This window comes from Trypanosoma rangeli (assembly GCF_003719475.1).
Source record: "Trypanosoma rangeli strain AM80 chromosome Unknown Tra_15.4_contig_00023, whole genome shotgun sequence".
In the NCBI taxonomy this organism is placed as follows: Eukaryota; Euglenozoa; class Kinetoplastea; order Trypanosomatida; family Trypanosomatidae; genus Trypanosoma; species Trypanosoma rangeli.
Window position 1 is genome coordinate 47833 of NW_021705767.1, and position 18426 is coordinate 66258.

Here is an 18426-nt window from a genome sequence, read left to right on the forward strand (position 1 = left end):
AGTGATGAGCCATACTTTGTTGTCCCTCGCATTCACCGCAAGGGAACCTCGGAGGGACGGCAGAAGGAGTTCGTCCTCGGCGTGCGCTCCGCCACGCCACTGGAGGGCAAGTTGGACATTCAGTTCACGGAAATTGCCGCCACCAACCCTGTCCTGCACAACCGCGTGGTATTTGTTGTTGAGGACACAGCGGAGGTAATTCGCCCGCTGCAGACGAAACTGCCGGGAGAGGCGGTGGCGACGAGCGCCGGCAGCAAGCTGTCCACCGCGACGATTCTGGAGAGGCAACACACGCCTCTGGAGGCGGAGGCGGAGGAGAAAGAGGAGAAAGAGGAAGAAGTGAAGGAGGAGGAAGAGAAAGAGGAGGAAGTGAAGGAGGAGGAAGTGAAAGAGGAGGAAGTGAAAGAGGAGGAAGTGAAGAAGGAGGAAGTGAAGGAGGAGGAAGTGAAGGAGGAGGAGGCCGCTGTGAAGGATGACAACGACGGCGAGGCTTTGCCACACGACGGGCACTCGGAGACGGCAGCAGAGCAGTACCCGGAGGAGGAGATCTTCAAGAAGGCAGATATGAACGGCATTGCGGACGCCAGCGATGAGGGGCACGGCGCTGTCAAGGCGAATGACCATGCGGGGTAGCCTGGTGGCACCACCCACGCACGCCAGCGGCAGGAACTAAAGACGCGGAGGGAGCAACAGCAGCAGAGCGGCGAGCGTACGTCTCTGTGTGTGGGGGAAATTGCGGGCTTGCCAATGAAGCGTAAAAGCGAGATGTTGAAGAAGATGGAGAGAAAAGGGGATAAAAAGAAAAGGTGGGGTTGGGAGGAAAAATACAAGGAGAATGTGTGTGGCTATAAGGAAACCTAATAAATGGTAAGGAGGAGGAGGAGGCCGGCGCATACAAACACACCCTTCTTGGAGGCGCCCCTCCAGCCGTCTCCAGGGCTGTGCCGTGTGGGTTGGTGCATGTTGACGGCAACGTGCGTGTGCCCCGCGCGGTCTCATGAAGGGCGAGGAGGGGGCAGGAGGCAATAAACGGGAACGAAGAAAATAAAGAAAAAAAACGGCACAAGAAGCTCAGTGTATGAATCAAGGCAAACTATGTGGACAAAACACACACTGTCCGGGGGTACTGACAATTAGCAAGTCGGAAGGAACAGAGACGGTCTAGCGACGAAGACGCGCACATGCACCTGCATGCGTGTACGCAGCAACGTAGCAACCCAACCAAAAAAAAAAAAAAAAGGACATGAAAATATGAACTGAGAGAAAAGGAACAAAAACAAAAACATGTAGGGAACGTGATACAGGTGTCTTTGAGGCTAGCACACCAAATGTGAAGGAAAAGGGTAACGCGCCACTCTGCACGCGGCTGCAGGCTTAGACACCGCGGCCTTTCCTTTCCGCACAGGAAACAAGATGGGGACGAGGGTAAACGACAAAAAAAAAACGATGTTGCCGACTGCTCTTTTACCATTTTTTTTGTTCTTGGTGAGTGGATGGGCTTTTCATCTCATTTTCTGTTGTGGTGCGTGGACGCTGAAACAAATAGATGCCAAACAAGTAGAGGATGGGGGCAGCAGGCGAAGAGGAGCAGGGGGGAAGGAAAGCGAGAGCAGAGGAGAAAAAGGCGGTACCGCTGGAAAAGGCGATGCAAAGGAACTGAGAGGAAACAACCTGTTTTGTGGGTCTGCCGTTTGAACGCGCGTGGTGGAGTTGATTGAGTTTGAGCCATTTTTTTATTTTATTTTTGATTGGCTACAAACTTTGCGTCTCCACCTCGGCGCTGCCGGTGCGTGACTGTGATGTAGGCGTGTGTGGGATGCATATGCCGTTTACCGTCGTCACGCAAACACCCAGACCCACCAGCGGGATATATAAATATATAAATGTAAATACAAGTATAAATATACATGTCGTTGCCTTTCTTTGCGGTACTGATTTTTGTTTGTTTTGGCTTCTTTTCCATGTACGAGAGTTGTGGCTTACGCCTCGTCTTGTTTCTGCCTGCTTTCCGATGAGGGCCCTCTCCCTGCATCTCTTTGTTTTATTTTACCCACATTTTTGTGGTGTGTTTTTGTATGTGTGCATGCATTTGATTTCCGTCTTCTCTCACCACTGGATGTACGCTTGCGCATGTACGTACCTGTACCACAATTGTTTTTATTACTACTATTTTGTTTCCTTTTGGCATTGCCGTCTTGTTTGTGTCGTAGGTGGCGTTGCGGGTCGCATGCTTCTGCGTGTCTGTCGCTCCGCCCCCGGCTCCCTCTCTGTGTCCCCTGCCGGCCTCTGCACCACCCACCTGCACTTCTCTCCTCTCCCCTCGCCCCGCACCTCTGTTGTCTCCTCCCTCTGCTGTGGGTTAAGCACGACAATGGCACGCACGCCTCACAGCGTGGTGGATCTGTTCGTTTGGTCGCCCTGAGAAGCGAAACGCCGACAGTCTCTGCAGCATGGACGCCACGCTGCGAAGCACGTCGGTGGAGAACTGCCGTAGCTCAACGTGTGAGGGGACGCGAAGAGGGCAAAGCTCACACGAATTCTCAACGGCCAGGAAACGGGGGAGAAATGGACCGATTTGCGTTGTCCGCACAGTCCAACTGGGGGCGGTGATGAATACATTCAAAGAGGCATTCATCGACACTGTGCGTCAATCCTGGTGGGTCAGAGCTGCTGCATTAATCGCAAATATCCCTTGCATGTTTCTCTTGGTTTGTGGCCGTGCACGTTTGAGTGAACTGCCCACAAGGACTGTCACTACTTCTTTTCGCCCATAGGACTGTGCAACGGTTTTTTTTTGTTTACGATGTACCAGAACAGTGCTTGTTTGCTTGGAATTCCTCCATGCAGGATAAACAGAGGGAGTGGCTGCCTTACTGTGGCATCGTTCGTACAGTTTGGAACCCCTCGGTGGTGGTTAAAATTACTTTTTTCCTGCTAGAAGGCATACGTGACGTTTTTTTAGTCCTGGCCTGCCCGTCTGAGCTCGTGGACTCCTTCCGTTTGGTGCATTTTATGTGCGTATGTATTTGCACTTCTTTACATGTTATTTTTCTCTGCACGCCCCAATTGTTTTTTTAAAACTTTTCGTGCCACTTTGGCCCGGGGACGCACGGCGGGCCCTCCTCGCCATTGAAGGCCCTGACTTTTTTTTTTTTTGCGTGGGCGTTGAGTGCGAGGAGTGTAGGTTGTTGTAGGTGTCTTTTTCCCCTTTAGACGGTATTGTTGGATGGATTTATGTTGCTTCTTGCGCTGCTGCTCATGTTGAGTGAAGCTTCTATGTTTTTCTTCTCTTCTTTTTTCCCCCCTTTGTGCCTCTCGTTCTCTCTCTCGTTCCCTATTTTGTTCTCTGTGTGTGAGTGCATTGGCGTCACCACAACGTGCACCAAAGTGCGCGGTGCGCCACGCAGACGCATAGGAGGAGGGGGTGAGGGGGCAGTAACAGTGCCGTGGGCACATCACCCTCTGCCGGGCTGCGACGCTTGGAATGCGCCGGCTCCCGTGCACAGCAGGGGCCCTTTCCCCAGAGGATAACGAGCCGGGGGCTAACGGCATTGTGTCCGGCAACTGGACGCCAAACCACATTTCCAACTCGCTCCCTGTCCACTTCTCCTAATACTCCCATTCCAGCATCGAGGAGGAGCTCAATCCCGCCTTAAGCATCTTTGAGGTTAATACACCGTATGCGCCCCAAATCCCCTTGCCAACGAGCATCTCCCACTCGCAACAGCGTGAGGGGAACGCCGGCAGCGTTGGTGGCGCACACGTGAAGCTGTTCACCAGGCTTGCCACAGCCGTAAAACGGGGAGGAGAAACCTTCACGGCAACTTTGCCGCCGGAAAAGGCGCTGCTGTCACAGACCACGAAGGACGCTGCTCGCATCGAAGGGTTCGGGTCCTCCCCCAATAACAGCTCTGGAATTCCACACAGGAGGAAACGCAGCATGCAAGGGGGCGAGTTGGGGCAATCTCAAGAGAATCACCTGCCTCCTGTCTTTTGCCTTCCCCAGCAGAACTAGCAACAGCAACAGCGGACAATATCGCCTCTGTCTTTCAATATCGAAACGAGCAGTGAACTGGAGAAGGAGCCACATAAGCACCGCGTCTTCTCTCCGCATCGTGGCGTGGGAAGAGACTCCCTGATGCGCTGACCACGGAAACGCCCTGCGGCGATTGTGTTTTCCACTTCGGACACAGTGGACACGAGCGACTACACCCCCACTACGGGTTCACTACCGATGGTGCAGACATCACCCACAGGGGCGTTGGGATTGCCCAACTGTCCCTGCTCCCCTTAAAGGAGGGAGGCAGGAGGCTTCTTGTCGGCGTTACCCAAGCGCAGACCACCGCTGTCCCTAGTGTCCGTTGAGACGACGACGAAATGTGCGCTTATTGCATCCAGCGCCGCGGCTTCTGGTTTGGTGAGGCCGGCTCGATCACCGGATTCTGGTACCGCTGTTGGGATAGGGTCAATATGAGGTTAACGCTTCTTTAGTTTCTTCTGCAGGAGGCAACGCCGTGGGTGAGGAGATGTATCCTACTTCCAAGATGATGGGAGTAGCCGCAGCCAAAAAAAAAAAAAGAGTCTCCGGACCATCACACACAACCTTAGCTAATGGAAACCACGCCCGTGCGAATCGCCCAAAGCGCGCCATGTCTTGTGAGCGGCTCAGTCAGTTAGTGCAACTTGTGTCGGGCACGAAGGTGCTGCACCTTATTTGCGGGCACGTTTATCGGAACTATAGTGACCCACAGTGCGATGCTTTTCTTGGACTGTGTGACACGCTTCTTCAGGAGATTGCGGAGACGGCAAGGGAGCGTGGCGTTCTGCGCGCGCCTGCGAGGGATGGAGCTGCGTCAGAGGATGACGAAGAGGAGGATGGGGGTCAGTCCACTAAAAGATGCTGAATATTATGCCTTCGGCGATGATGAGTTTGACGACGGCAACATTAGGGAGATTGCCCATTCCACACGCGACCCGCATCGGAAGTACGCGTTTGCCATCCCCTCCGTTTATGGGGCAACCTCGTGCGACTTTAGCACCGGCGTGTTGTACAAAATCTGGACGGAAAGTGGGGAGTTTTTTTATTTATTTATACGACATGCTGCAGTACGTCATGGTGGTGTGGGCGCGGTGTCGACTGTGCGGCGACGAGGTGATCGATGAGAAGGTGGCTCAGTCACAAGTAGGGACGACGAGACGGAGCCCACGCTGGCGACCCCACCTGAGGAAACCAGCGTTTTTATGAAGACGAGTAGGACTCCTTCGCGGGTGCGGGCGAAAGGCGTCAAACCGCCAAAAAATTGTTTTCTACTCTCTGTGAAATGCAACATGCAGGAAGTCGATGTGAAGATTAACAGGCCCGTGTCGAAATTGGGGTCCTGGGACCGCGCCGGGAACCAGAAGGCCCTTTTAAGGTGGTGCCTTGGCAGCGGGCTCTCAAGTTCACTGCTCTCGAGTTTTGCCCATCCGCCGCCTCCTCCTGTCGTCCAGACGTGGACGCGGTAACGCTGACTCCGCTGACGTGGCGACGACCCGTTTCTTACTTGATGCTCACGGAGGTTAATCAGGCCCACCTTTTTAGAAGAAATATCTCTTGCCAGCTGGTGCGTCGGGGCTCTCTGCAGGGCCACACGTTGATTGCTGGTATTGCAGCTGTGGCCATGTTTCCCGCTCACGTCCGCTGGATGCTTTGACACCCGATGAGCTCCGAGAAGAGAAACCGCGAGCGTGCCGTTGGAGCGTACCGTGTAGCCCTCTGCATTGGTGGGTTGCGGACAACGCTGCTGCTGGATGACTGCTTTCCGCCGTCGCTGAATGCACTCCTGCTTGCAAGGTGTACCGTGGACCCGCGTCGCCTGTGGGTCTACTTTTTTTAGAAAAGGTGCACGCCAAAGCACTCGGGGTCCTATGCGGCATTGGGCTCCGCCGATGCTCTTGAGGTGTTGACTGACTTCACCGGCTTCTCCTGCCGTAATTTGGATGAGTTGTGGTCGGATGCCGTTAGCAACGCTGACTCTGCAAAGACGCTTTACAAATACATTTATGGATGCGCCAGACGAAACATTCTCGTCATGGTGTACGCAGCTTTACCCTCGACAAGATCCTCTGCCTTTTCTGTGAGCATCACACGTCGTTTGTCCATGCGATTTATTGGCTTTGGTGACGGGGTACCGCTTTTTTTTTTGCCCGGCTACGTCTACGTCATCACGGAGACGTTGTACTGCGAGGGCTTGGACCTCTGCATGGTGCAACCGAAGTACCCGCGGGCATGGTGTGCCGCTGGTAAGCCACAGACGCTAAGTAAGTGGAGGCGTTTCAAGTGGTGTGAGCAACCAGACAAGAACCAGACAATGAGAACTGGTGGCTCCCACAAGCAGACAACACGTGACGGTGGCGGTGGAACCGGTGAGGCTGCGTTGAAAGAGAGCAGTTGGGAGCAATGCGGCTGGAATGGTCGGAGGCGCCCAGTTTCTTTGGGGGCGGTGGTGCGTTCTACACCCTCTGGGGCTGGCACGACTATCGCATTCGAATTCGCTTTTGTCAACATGTTTCTGTCATCGTTTTTGAGGTCCTCGTTTGGAGAAAAGTGGAGGTTGTCTTCACGCCGTTGCAGGAAACCAGACTGCAGCATCCCGGTATCGCGAGGACGCCTCGATATAAGGCGATGCTTCTTTTGGTCCCGTGCCATGTGGCGGCATCGAAGACGGAGGCCCTTGCGTACACGAGTTCCGGTGGCATCGAGCATCCGGGCGGCAGGATGGCCCACCATGCGGTACAAGACGTATATTTGAAGTGCAGCTTTGGTCGAAAGCACAACCCGTACTACGTGATTCCGCGGGCGCAAAGCCCTGTCGGCCGGGAGGAAACCCCGTTTTGTTGTTTTTTTCCTATGCGATGCGGTAGTTGGGGAGGGAGGCCCAAGTGAGTTTTTGCCACCTGGATCCATTCTGCTAGGCCTTTTAGGATCCTCGATCCTTCATGGTGAATGCGGAGAGATCTGCCCCCGTCACTGTCACCTACCAGTGCCGTGCGTCTGCAGGAGTGTCTATTTGTGAGGGGCAATGCATCAGACAGTGTACCAGGCGTGGTGGGACAGGTGTGGTTGGTGACTCTCACTTCTTTACTTTGTCTCCTCTGCGTCTGCGCTGGTGTGAGATGCGCACACCCACATACTCCTTTGGGCAAACAGGGGAGGGGCGAAGAAGAGCAACTGTTATTATTATTACTTGTGGCGTCAATGGGTGCATGTCAGTTTGTTTTTTTCTGTTGTGCTTGTCTTGTGTAAATTGCCCCCCTCCTGCAGCGGCACATTGATGGGCGTCACTGTTGGCCACTACCCCGGTTGCCTCGCCGGCGATGTGCACACGGCTGTGCTGCGTAGTGCCGACGCGGGCGGGTGTTCCTGCTGCACGACGGTGCGGCATTTTTTGCTCGAGGCGGAAACGAGCGCGACTGACGGCATCTTCACACACACACACACCATAATGGGTGAGATATGTTGGGGAAGCACGAGTGTTGCGTGCCTACCACGCCCGCCTCCCGCACTCTCTCAATCACACACATTGTGGTTTGCTTATCCCATGCTTGTACTTCCCGCGTAGATTACTACACACAGGCGACACGGCTCCATGGAGGAATTGTGTGTGGAAGCAAAAATAACACCAACAAATACAACAGCAGCAGGCTAGGCGGAAGGCAATGGTCCTGAGCATCGACATGGATGGCTGTTACCTCATGCCCTTCCCTAGTGCAGCGCAGCCGATGGACGAGGACGAGCCGCGTGCCGTTGCCGTGGCGACCCACCGCCGGGTCTTTTCTCGAGGGGCTTCGACGAAATTTAACACATGCGGCGGATGCAGAGAGCGGGAAGAAATACGTGACGCAGCGTCATGATTTGCCGCCTCCGTACGTCAACGACGACAAGTGCGACTAGTTTTTGAGGATGCCTGGACCAACACGGCGCTTGCGTACCTGTCGTGGCTGACACCGAGTCAAAAGTACCTCGTGGTGGTGGTAGTGGTGGGCGATGGCGTCCCTGTTCAACAATGAAATGCCTTACAAAATCATCGCGGACGACGGCTCACGGAACCTCCACAACGGCGCGGAGAAATACGAAATGCGCGTGCGGTTCCGCTTTGGCTGCAAGTCGGAGTTGTAGCCCGGCGAGCATGTTGACATCTTTGTGAAGAGAAGCAAGAAGCTTGAGGCCTTCCTTATCGTGTTCCTGCAGGAGATACTGCGGCTTACCTCAGGCAAAGTGAACGGGTTCAAGTGCATGGCGAAGGCTGTGCCACTGAGTGACGAACACCGAGCGGAGCTCTTCTTCAATGCAAATAGCGAGGTACTGGAGGCATTGTCTCGCATAGCACATGAGCTGAACGTTGACGGCGTGTATGCGCTGGACTAGGGGGATGCCTCTCAGTACTGCATTGAGTACGAGGCGCCGTACATTGACTGCAGCTTCCCCTCATGTAACGAGTTCTTGTACCGCCAGGATGCCGACAAATCCAAGATGCGCATTTTGCCCTGGGCGCGCCCAGACGCATACATTGCAGGAGAGCAACTCAAGGAGGTGCGCCTGCTTCGTCGAGCCATTCTCTCCTCACACGTGACACAGGGTGAGATTGGTGACAGCTACCTGGTGTCTGCCATGACCTCACTTGCAGCGTCCATGTACAGGGTTTACGACGTCTTTCTCTACCCTGTCCGTGCAGCGCGCGGAAAGGCGGAGCGTGCCCTTGGCGCGTATTGGGTGACGCTGAACTACAACGATTGGTGGTGGTGCCCTGTGCTCATTGACGACCACTTGCCAGGGTGTCGCGAGGAGCCAGAGTTTGCGCGCTGTGCGATTGACTTTCGTTGCATCTGGTAGGGGACTGCTCGAAAACGCCTACGCGAAGATTCACTATTTTTACTCAAAGATTGTCAGCGGGGATCCCCTTGAGCTTTTGCAGGACTTCACTGGTTTCCCCACCACCCACTTTGATCTTCTCTTGGGGGAATCTTTGAACGGTGGCGATGCCCTGTTTAGGCGCATGATCCTCTACGATAAGAAGGACTTTATCACGATGCTCTGCACCCCCCGCAACGATGCAGCCAACGAACAGTTTGTGAATGACGCCGTTGACAAGGCAGTGACGGATCTGGAGAATTGCCACACGCAAATGGGGCTGCGGCTGCATTGCGGCTACACGGTCTGGCGTGCCGGGTGCTTTGAGGAACTTGATCTCCGCCTGGTGCAGATACGCAACGCTTGGGGTGCCGGCGAGGAGTGGACGGGGAACTGAGGTAAAAAAAGACAAGCGATGGGATGAGTACTTGAGCGTCAATGCTGTATGTTTTCCTGACGGCAGCAAAGTCACAGAAGATGACTGAACCTTTTGGATGGAGTGGAGAGACGTTCCGAAAATCTTTGCTGGCGGTGGCGTGTGCCATGTGAAGCACAACTGGTACGACTGCTGCATTTGTGGGGAGTTTAACGATGACCGCCCGACGGCGTGCCTTGAAATCAACGCTGCCGACCCCGTCGATGTGTACATCGTTCTCTCCCAGGAGGATGAGTGCGACGGTGATGACGTTGAGTGTGCGGCGATGCTCATCAGCGTCTCCCGCCATGGCGGCAAGAATAAGAAGATGGACTGCACGAGCACCGAGGATGTAGGGGAGCCCAACCACCAGGTCAGCCCCCACTTCTTCCGCGACGTGGCGCCGCGCTACGTGTTTGAGCCGCAGGGGAATCCGTACTTTGTTGTCCCCCGCATCCACAACAACTTCATCTCCCAGCCGTACGTTCTTGGCTTGCTGGTGGACGCCTACGCCGGGAACGACATCTGGGTGGAGTTCAAAGCCATCTACCGTGAGTACAACGTCTTCCAGAGCATCCCCAGCTTTTCGGTGAAGGGCATGATGAGGGATGTCAGCACGGGGTATCAGATTCTCACCCCTGCGGCAGCTGACAGAGTGCGTGGGGGAGGAACTGAAGGAGTTCGAGGTCTACGGGGCTTAGAGGCGACGGCGGTGGGCCGTCATGTAGGAATCTATGCGAGAGCAACGTCCCTCCAGCAAATATGTATATGTCGCTGTGCGTGTATCTTGGTGCGTTCTGTTGGGTGTGTGATTGACGTTGCGTCTGTCTGCGACCATTTTGTTGTTTTTTTTAGTTGCGCTGGTCTCTTGACTTTGCTCGTCTGGGCACCGCAGCCCACGCGCACAGAGAGACGGCGGGAATGTGTGCTGCGCATACACGCGAAGGCGGAATAAGCGAGTGAAGGAAAATGCATGCATTCTGCCCTCGCACGTCTCTTGTCTCGGCCCTCACGGGTTCATTGTGAACCCAAAATGTATGTTTTCCATATGCTTCATTGACGGACACCCTGTTGTTCTCGTCTCGTTCTGCGTGTGCGAAGTGTTGTGTTGATGCTTTTTTTCTGCGGTAGCGTTAAATAGTGTGGCGTGCGGCATCTCTGCAACCTCGCGCGTTTGATGTTGTTGAGCGAAAGAAAGGTAAACATGCCCATGATGGAGTACACACACTGACACACAGACACCTTCTCCCTGTGCTCACGCTGAGGCAAACTGACAATGCGCATATTTCAGCTCGCCTGTGTGTGTGTGTGTCTGCATGTGAGGGCAGCCATTTGTATAGATGTATATGCGCATAGATTTGTGTATTTTCAATCTATTAGCGTCTCCTACTGAAGATGGGGCGGTGTATTTGTCACTTGAGCAACGACATGTTTTACGCAAAGCCCCCTCGCTCATTTCTCGCAGCCTGCGATAGACACGGGACAGTCAACTGCAGCGCGGGGGTAAAGGGCGAGGGCTGGTGTTTGCCTCACGCAATGCAGATTTTGTCACTTCACGTGTGGTTTCCCAACCACAGGAGTGCTCACAACGCCGCGCTCATCGCCCGTGTTGACTGACGGGGTTGATGTGAGTCATTACGCCGCTGGTGGTTGTTGTGGAAGTTAATACGGAGGGGACGAGAAAATATAGGCGGTAACGAACAAATTTAATTTGGGGTCATAAAGCGGGGGGAATGGAGGAAAACAGCGGGGGAACCCAACTCCACTCGGGGGGTTGCGAAGGAAGGGCGGGAGGGAGGAGGGGGTAAGAAGGGCGGCGCTCCGCATGGGACGGGCTTTCAAACATATTTTTCTTTTCTGCCTTTTTTTTTTTGCTTGCGTGTGTGCGTGCGTTTGCGCGGAATACCACCGACGGCAGCAGTGGGGAGTGACGAACCTCTCCGTCTGCGTGTGCGCGGTGGCTCCGTTTTGCCTGCCTCACGACGTGCCGTGACGGATCTCCACCGCCCCCCACCTGCTTTTTTTCTTCGTTACAACTAATTTTTTTTTTTTTTTTTTACTGCCTCCTTGTGAAAGGTGCATGTGTGAGGCCACACCCTCCACGCACAACCGCGTCAAACTTCCACACATTTTGCTTCGTCGTGTTGCGTGCGTGAATGCCTACAGCCGAGGCGCCATGTTTACCGGCAGTGCCGGCCAGTTACCGTGACAGGCTTGTAGCATTTTTCAAGCTGCATGATGAGACAAAATTGGGGCACGTCGAGGCCCTGCTGGAGAAATACGCCGGGAAGGAGGAGAGACTTATGTCTGCGCTCGTGAAGAAGTACGCTTCGCTGGAGCTGCAGCCTGAAATTGCTTCTGCGGACCCGCCAGCGCGCGACTCTTACGAGGAGTGTCGGGCTGCCGTTGTGACAATACTGCAGCGGCACGACCCCTCGAGGCTGGCGCAGGTGGACCGCCTCCTCCTTAAGCACAAGGGGAGAGAGGATGCCGTCTTGAGGCACTTGCAGAAGAAGTATCTCACGGAGGGCGTGGTGCCACCTCCTGATGCCCCCCAGCCGCCGCCATCAACAACACCTTCCGAGCGAGACGATTACAGCCAACGCCTGGCGTCATTTTTTCTTCTTTACGACCCTGAGAAGGTGCCACACGTTGACAAGATTCTCCGCAAGTATCGTGGGAGGGAGGAGAAGATGCTGGCGGCTCTTGTGCGTCGCTTTGGCCCTGAGCCTTCGAGCCCTAAAAAAAAACCGTCTGCGGAGGCGGAGGGCGCGCCGTCCGTGACGCTTGTCAGCGAAGCGGCGTTTGCCGCACGACTGAGGCGATTTTTCACTTGCTACGATGCAATTAAGCTCCAGGGCAGCCACGTGGATGAGCTGGTCCACAACTTCTGTGAGGCACCAGAGGCTTTATTTGATGAACTAACGCAACTGTACGGGCCAGAGCCACCGGAGGCGGTGCCGCAGCCTCAGCTACCGACGGAGGCTGAAGTTGATAAACTCCTCCCAGTAGAGAGTTGTGTGACTCTGGCCACGGAGGGGTCTGAGAATGATCTCCACCATACATTGAGCGGTGCTACTGTTCCGGCGGCTGTACCTGCGGAAAATGGTCCGCGGGCGGTGGATGCCACGGCCTTTATCCGTTTTTTCAGTGCTGAGTGGTGCCTGACAGAAGAACAACAGGCAGATGCTTCACGACGTCTTGACACCTTTTTTCGCCCCATCCCTGCGGGTTTATCACCCCAAGCTGCGCAGGGTCCGTCATCTGCGGTAGCTTTTGGGGTTACTTCGGACCGACACACGTGGCCGCCGCTCGATGTGTCTCACGAAGAGCTACAGCGGTGGCGAGAGCAAAAGCTTTTGCTGTCGGATCGTCTTGCATGGCGAAGGCGGCTAACGTCGAGGCGATAAATATGCAACAACTATGAATCATTACGCCTTCTTGTAATATATACACACACGATTTCTTTTATTTTACCCACGTACGTGTTCTTTTGTATTTTTTTATTGGCATTAACGGTTTTATCGACGCCGCATAGCACTGCTATGATTCACCACCTGCTATCACTCATCCACGCATGCATCTATGCGCACGCACACGCACACGCATATGTCCAAGTATATTTTTGCGGGTGTGGTTTCTCTACCGACTCTGTCTCTGCTGCGTGCATCTCTTCCTTGTTTACTCTCCTGCTCTCCTTGTGGCTTCAAGAAGTGTGACGCAGGGGCATTCTTGTTACATTTACGAGTGGTGACTGGTTGTTTTACCCACACGGCATGGGGACCACTGCCTCGAAGAAATCAAAGGGGAATTCGTCAAAAGTTAAGCCTCCTTCTGCTGCTGCTGCACCTCTGCGGAGTAAGGTTTTTGCGGCGAAGGCGCATGCGGCTGTTTCCATTTCCTCTTTTGAAAAACGTGTTCGCCGTTTTTACATGCACCACAAACCGGAGAAACTTGAAACGGTGCCAAATATTATTAACACGTGGAAGGGATCTGAGGAAATGCTGATGCAGGCGCTGGTGGAGCGCTACGGGCCAGAGCCTACGGACGCCGCGAATGCTCCGATGCCGCCGCTCGAGCAGGCCTCCGCGGAAAATGCAAATGTGTGGGCGCCGCGTTTTGCGCGGCATCTTCTGGCGTATCGACCAGAAAAGTTGTTACGCCTCAGTAACATGCTGGATCGCGTGGAGGGCACTGACGCGGCGGCGCTGATGGCACTTATCGAGAAGTTGGGGCCTGAGCCGGAGGGACCGCTCCCCCAGTTTACGCCTGACATCGTGCTTGTCAGTCCCAATGAGGAGCTTCCCGAGGCAGTGCAGGAGGCGGCAGACCCACAGTCAGCCGTGGAGGCAGAGGCTGAGCTGCCTGTCGGGGAGACGGAGGTCAATGTGGCGCCGACACACTCCTTCAAGCGCCGGTTGAGCAGCTTTCTTGGTGTACGGGCGCCTGAGAAGCTGCATACACTGGGGGAGTACCTCTGTCAGTATGCCGAGGACGAGGAGGGCCTGTTTGAGTTGCTGCGGGAGAAGCACGGCAGGGATCCAACGGAGGGGGAAACGCAGGCATATTTTGTGCAGCGTCTTGAGGGGTTGTACGCGTGGCACGCACCAAGCAGGGTCGCCTTTGCGGCGAGCGAGATTGCGGCACAGCACGGCACAGAGGAGGAATACTTGCAGTCTGTGGCCAGAGAGCTCGGCACCGACCCCATGATGATTCAACCTCAAACCGAGACGCATGCGCATCTTTTCGAGCATGCTGACGTGGAGAAGGATGAAGCCCCGCTGCACGGAGCAGACGGCGGTGAGCGGCAGAGCACACATGTCCAGGATGTGGACGTGAAAGCGGAGGTGCCGCAAGACGTTAAAATTTTCCACCGCGAGGACCATGGCGACGGCACGGCTGGTGCGCCACCTGAGAGCGCCGCTCTCCCCACCGTCAACGCGCCGGTCAGTAACGCTGAGCCACCTGCCGCTACCGCTCCAGCGCAGTTGGGGACGATGTTAGGGGTGGAGGCCGACATCATGCATGTGACTGGAACGTTTTGTCGCATCGTGGAGGGGCAGCAGCAGCAGTTGACGGAACTTCAGGCGGGTATTGACCGTATCCGCAGCCTTATGGAGGGGGAGTTTCAAGCGTTCTCACAGAAGGGCGTTTTGTTTTCTCCGGTGGCTGTGAGGGGGCTGACGGAACACGCCTCCATGACTTCCCCCGACCCCTCACCAAGGAGCCCGTACAAGGCTTGCCGCCTCAACGATACCAGCTGCGGTATTAGCAAAAGCATCTCGTTTGATCGCCATCTGCACCGTCATGAGTCTGTTGATATGCTTCTCCCACCACCCCCAATGTCTCGTCCATTTCGTGCTGCCTCTTCAGGCGTTCGACAGCCCGCAGTAAGGGCCCCATCGCTGTTTGCGTTTCGGTACCCGTCATCCCCGCAACAGGTGCGGACACTCTCAGAAATGCTGCTGGAGTATGAGCGGGAACGTGAGAGCATCCGTTTTGCAGAGAAACGGCTGCAATCCTGCGGTGCGATTCTGTAGACGTCTTGCGCGTTTCTGCGGAAGAGAAGAGCATCTCTGCATTTACGTTATCGTACCAGAAGGGCTCGGTTGGCAACATCAACCTCACATCCTGCGGACGGCATCACGGGTGAGTACGTAGCCGGCGCAGAGGCAGGCGTTGCCAAAGGGACCTTTGCGTTTGTTAATTTATAACCTCTCTGACTCTCAGTCCGTCTTTTTGGCTCTATTTGTACCTGATCGTTTTTCTTCATTTTTATTTTATTTTGTATTTGTGTTCACTGCAGAGAGCGGATGACTCTGTTGTGCTCCTCCGTGTGGTTGTGATTCTCTGTTGTCATTCCGTCTCGTGGCTGGGCTTCGAGTAGCGTGCGGTGGTGAGGGTACGCGTTTTACGTTGACGTTGGCATTGGCGATTAGTTGCCCCCATTACGCTCGGGCGTTGCGTCCCGCGTGGCAGGTGCAACTGCGTCACTAATGCACTTTTTTTTCCTTTTCTGCCTTTACACCGTAAAGTAAGGCGAACGATGACGGCCCTTTTTTGGTTGGGGGTTGGGCTGAAACGGGTGCGGCGATCTGCGCACTCAGGACGCCTTCGGCCAGCGTAGGCCCGTTGCCTTTACGCAGCAGCAACGGCATGCAGGTGGGAAACCACCGGTTGAAACGCGGTGTCACACGCTTCTTGGCAACTCATTCTCAATTGACACGGCCATTGCGTCTACTGAGCCCTCAGTGAGGGAGCATGCCTGAGCGCAAGTACCGGCAACGCACGTGGCGATGCCTCTCGCAGGTGGCGGGTGAGTTGCCACGTACGAACCTTTTAGTCCGGTGCTACGGCGTGCGTAGGTGGCATACACATTGGACGCCGCCGCCCTCGTGCGAAATTTAGGCCGGGCTCCGCATCGTTTATGCCTCCCCCGTTCAACAGAATCAGGAGCCCTCCTTTTTTATTTCTTTCTTCTTTGCTGGCATTCTGCCATGGACGATTCCATTGGCGTCGTCTATGCGGCATTCATGGCTTCTAATTCTTTAGTTGTTTTGATCTCGGGCTCTTATAGTTGCCAGACTGTTTTTCATGGAGCATATATGCCCGTATCTCTCTATTGATCTTTGCTGTAACGATTTTCCTATTATTATTTTTTGTTGTTTATTCATGTTTTTTTTTTTTAAGAGCCACTCACACTTCGCTACATGACCCAACATGAGGCCGATACTCCCGCCTTGTGCAGTCGATGACCCACGCCACGATGGCGTGGAGCTTCTTGAGGTTGCTAAGAATCAAACAGGATATTTCAGGCTTGGTGCTGCTGACCGCGTCAAGGTCCGCATTGACGGTCTAAACCAAGAAGCTGTGCAACGCGTTTCCAGGCGACGGGAACCGGATAATTCCTTCAAGCGACTACTGCAACGCATTATACCTCACGGAGGTGTTGTGTCGTCCGGGTGCGACCTCGCCAGCTCCTCGTCGGGCGCCGGAATCCTTGCCCTGCCGTATGCCTTTAATAAGTACGGGCTGGTGATGGCATTGGTATACCTCGTGGTGATTGGCATACTGGCCGTTTACTCCTTTATTCTTCTGGGCATCGTTGGGAAGCGGACGGGGCTGCGGGACTGTGAACGGGTTGCAAAAGTCCGTGTGGGGGACAGGCGCAAACTATTTTTTTTTAGTTTTCAACATGTGGCTTATCAACTTTGGTGCTGAAGTCCCCTACAATGATCTTTATGGGCGCTTTTATTAGTAGCTCTCCAAGTGTCCCCGCATGCATGAAAACAATCACCGGTCGCCATCTGCTGACGAGTGCTGTGTGGCTTGTTGCATTGCTCTCACTGTGCCTGCCGAAGGAAATCAATTCCCTGCACCACATCTCAGTCATCGTCGTTTTTTTGGTAATATATATGCATATAAATTAGGATCTGCATGGCTATTCATGTGGTACGCCACGGTCTTGTCCATGATGTCCGCAATGATCTTGTTTACTTCTATGCAGGTAATAAAGTCATTTAGGGCCGGTCCGTTTTTATGTTTGCCTTCCTGTGTCAGCTGAGTGTGCATGAGATCCATGGGGAAATGTACACGCCAAGTGTTGCTCGCTTTACAAAGAGGGCTGGCCTTGGCGTATTTATCTGCTTCCCTTTGCACTTTTGATCCGGGTTTTTCGGGTACATGGAATTTGACCCGGTGCTGAGAGGCACCGTCCTCAAGCGGTACAACCCGGTTGCGGAAAAGATGATGGGAGTTGCGTATGCTGGTCTCATAGTAAAGCTTTTGTGTTAGCTACGGATTGCACACGATTTCTGTACGGGTGCCGTCTACCATGTGGTTCACGTTGACGTGAAGACTATTGTGTGGTGGAAGAACTGCTTCGTTTCTGGATTCATGGCAAGGGTGTCACTCTCACGGCGGGTCTTTTCATTCCGGGCATCACGATTGTGTTAGGCCTGGTGGGTGGGTTTTCTGCTGGATTTGTTGGTTTTGTTTTTCCCGCCCTGCTGTGCAGGTACGGCGGCAGGTGGTTCCTGCAGCCCGGTTGGGCAACTGCACTACTTTGGCGCCTACTCGTTGCTGCTTGTCGGCGTGATTGGTGTCATGTTTGGGATCACATTTGCCGTTTACGGGGAGGTGATTGTTCGAGTACTGTTGGGTTCTCCCCGCTTAATGATGCTCTGCCCGTGTCTTGGCCGCATGAAATATTTGTTTTAGGTGGCTGGTGGGAACGTTTTTTTTTTCGTGTGTTTTCTGCACATTGTCAATAACACCTGGTGCTTTATTTTGATCTGTTTGCTTCTTTTTTTTTTTTTTGATCGTGTTGTCTGCACGCGGTGTGGAGTGGCGTTGAGGGCCATTAATGTTGTGCGAGTACCTTTTTTTTTTTATGTTTTGTTTTTAGGAGGATCTCTTTTTCGTTTTTTTTTTCTGCGCGAAAACAATAGGGGAGAGGCCCGCGAACGGATGTGTTTCAGCGGATGGGGCGAGTTGAGTTTGGCCGCCATGTCTCTTTCCTTATGAGTTACTTTCGTTGTGTTTCAGTTTTGATTGTGCCGCGTTGGACGGCGGCGCGTGCAGTTTTTTTTTTTTGTGTGTGTGCGTTTGTTTCGTCCTCCCAACCTCCACCGCTCTTCACGAGTGGGCGACTGGCGGCTGCGGGGCCCTTCAGAACTCACCGTGGGCCCGTTGGTTTCCGTGGGTGCGGGCCTTGGTGGGGAAACCTCCGCAGTAGTGCGGGATGTTGGACGCATTCGATCGAACAGTGATTATTATTATTACTTTTCACCTTTTCCCTCCTTGTAGGAAGAATGAGCACAGCCCAAGCCCGGCATACGCAGCCCCAGCTTGTGCATGGCTCGTGACTTCGTGGTAGCAACCCCAAACTCGTGTCTTTTTCTCGGTGAGGTGCGTGGGCTCCATCGGGCCAGTCTGGTAGCATGAGGGGTTTGTTGCAGGACCATCGTGCTGCACGCCGTCCGGCACGTATTTTATCTGCCCCCCTCTCATGGGATCTTTTCTCTTGAGCGTTTCGTGTTGGTCGAATGCTAATGCCTTTGTGTGGAGGGGCGACAAAACAGGCAAAGTCAGCATTATTTCCGTGGCCGGAGTGTTTTTG

At 54.2% G+C, this 18426-nt stretch overlaps 12 protein-coding genes across 12 annotated transcripts in view, besides 10 other annotated features; 9 read left to right on the top strand and 3 right to left on the bottom strand.

Annotated features, from left to right (window-relative positions):
• The window catches only part of TraAM80_01173 (cytoskeleton-associated protein CAP5.5), a gene marked incomplete at both ends in the record, with an annotated part of 663 nt that extends 30 nt beyond the window's left edge, over window positions 1-633 (top strand). Inside the window, one exon of the mRNA XM_029378226.1 lies at window positions 1-633. This exon is cut by the window's left edge and continues 30 nt beyond it. Within this exon, the coding sequence (XP_029241940.1) occupies window positions 1-633 (633 nt within the window).
• A 590-nt stretch (window positions 634-1223) lies between these two features.
• Window positions 1224-1283: a sequence feature (GA-rich).
• Window positions 1284-1867: 584 nt separating this feature from the next.
• Window positions 1868-1909: a sequence feature (A-rich).
• A 397-nt stretch (window positions 1910-2306) lies between these two features.
• Window positions 2307-2354: a microsatellite.
• A 96-nt stretch (window positions 2355-2450) lies between these two features.
• TraAM80_01174 (uncharacterized protein) lies at window positions 2451-2774 on the top strand (the record flags this gene model as incomplete). The annotated part of the gene is made up of 1 exon (XM_029378227.1): window positions 2451-2774. One exon carries the CDS (start codon window positions 2451-2453, stop codon window positions 2772-2774), a length of 324 nt encoding a protein of 107 aa, XP_029241941.1.
• Window positions 2775-3609: 835 nt separating this feature from the next.
• TraAM80_01175 (uncharacterized protein) lies at window positions 3610-3942 on the bottom strand (the record flags this gene model as incomplete). Its single annotated transcript, XM_029378228.1, has 1 exon — window positions 3610-3942. One exon carries the CDS (start codon window positions 3940-3942, stop codon window positions 3610-3612), a length of 333 nt encoding a protein of 110 aa, XP_029241942.1.
• Window positions 3943-4526: 584 nt separating this feature from the next.
• TraAM80_01176 (putative calpain-like cysteine peptidase) lies at window positions 4527-4904 on the top strand (the record flags this gene model as incomplete). Its single annotated transcript, XM_029378229.1, has 1 exon — window positions 4527-4904. The coding sequence occupies one exon, from the start codon at window positions 4527-4529 to the stop codon at window positions 4902-4904; it is 378 nt and encodes a 125-aa protein (XP_029241943.1).
• A 1167-nt stretch (window positions 4905-6071) lies between these two features.
• Window positions 6072-6791, top strand: TraAM80_01177 (putative calpain-like cysteine peptidase; the record flags this gene model as incomplete). Its single annotated transcript, XM_029378230.1, has 1 exon — window positions 6072-6791. One exon carries the CDS (start codon window positions 6072-6074, stop codon window positions 6789-6791), a length of 720 nt encoding a protein of 239 aa, XP_029241944.1.
• A 1213-nt stretch (window positions 6792-8004) lies between these two features.
• Window positions 8005-8023: a microsatellite.
• Window positions 8024-8055: 32 nt separating this feature from the next.
• TraAM80_01178 (uncharacterized protein) lies at window positions 8056-8364 on the bottom strand (the record flags this gene model as incomplete). Its single annotated transcript, XM_029378231.1, has 1 exon — window positions 8056-8364. One exon carries the CDS (start codon window positions 8362-8364, stop codon window positions 8056-8058), a length of 309 nt encoding a protein of 102 aa, XP_029241945.1.
• Window positions 8365-8512: 148 nt separating this feature from the next.
• On the top strand, window positions 8513-8872 carry TraAM80_01179 (putative calpain-like cysteine peptidase; the record flags this gene model as incomplete). The annotated part of the gene is made up of 1 exon (XM_029378232.1): window positions 8513-8872. The coding sequence occupies one exon, from the start codon at window positions 8513-8515 to the stop codon at window positions 8870-8872; it is 360 nt and encodes a 119-aa protein (XP_029241946.1).
• A 43-nt stretch (window positions 8873-8915) lies between these two features.
• TraAM80_01180 (uncharacterized protein) lies at window positions 8916-9539 on the bottom strand (the record flags this gene model as incomplete). The annotated part of the gene is made up of 1 exon (XM_029378233.1): window positions 8916-9539. One exon carries the CDS (start codon window positions 9537-9539, stop codon window positions 8916-8918), a length of 624 nt encoding a protein of 207 aa, XP_029241947.1.
• Window positions 9540-9591: 52 nt separating this feature from the next.
• Window positions 9592-10260, top strand: TraAM80_01181 (calpain-like cysteine peptidase; the record flags this gene model as incomplete). Its single annotated transcript, XM_029378234.1, has 1 exon — window positions 9592-10260. One exon carries the CDS (start codon window positions 9592-9594, stop codon window positions 10258-10260), a length of 669 nt encoding a protein of 222 aa, XP_029241948.1.
• A 342-nt stretch (window positions 10261-10602) lies between these two features.
• Window positions 10603-10626: a microsatellite.
• A 459-nt stretch (window positions 10627-11085) lies between these two features.
• Window positions 11086-11122: a sequence feature (G-rich).
• Window positions 11123-11345: 223 nt separating this feature from the next.
• Window positions 11346-11363: a microsatellite.
• Window positions 11364-11461: 98 nt separating this feature from the next.
• On the top strand, window positions 11462-12715 carry TraAM80_01182 (uncharacterized protein; the record flags this gene model as incomplete). Its single annotated transcript, XM_029378235.1, has 1 exon — window positions 11462-12715. One exon carries the CDS (start codon window positions 11462-11464, stop codon window positions 12713-12715), a length of 1254 nt encoding a protein of 417 aa, XP_029241949.1.
• A 366-nt stretch (window positions 12716-13081) lies between these two features.
• TraAM80_01183 (uncharacterized protein) lies at window positions 13082-14845 on the top strand (the record flags this gene model as incomplete). The annotated part of the gene is made up of 1 exon (XM_029378236.1): window positions 13082-14845. The coding sequence occupies one exon, from the start codon at window positions 13082-13084 to the stop codon at window positions 14843-14845; it is 1764 nt and encodes a 587-aa protein (XP_029241950.1).
• A 206-nt stretch (window positions 14846-15051) lies between these two features.
• Window positions 15052-15103: a microsatellite.
• An 843-nt stretch (window positions 15104-15946) lies between these two features.
• Window positions 15947-15992: a microsatellite.
• Window positions 15993-16025: 33 nt separating this feature from the next.
• On the top strand, window positions 16026-16526 carry TraAM80_01184 (amino acid permease; the record flags this gene model as incomplete). Its single annotated transcript, XM_029378237.1, has 1 exon — window positions 16026-16526. One exon carries the CDS (start codon window positions 16026-16028, stop codon window positions 16524-16526), a length of 501 nt encoding a protein of 166 aa, XP_029241951.1.
• Window positions 16527-17686: 1160 nt separating this feature from the next.
• Window positions 17687-17738: a microsatellite.
• The last annotated feature ends 688 nt before the right edge of the window (window positions 17739-18426 follow it).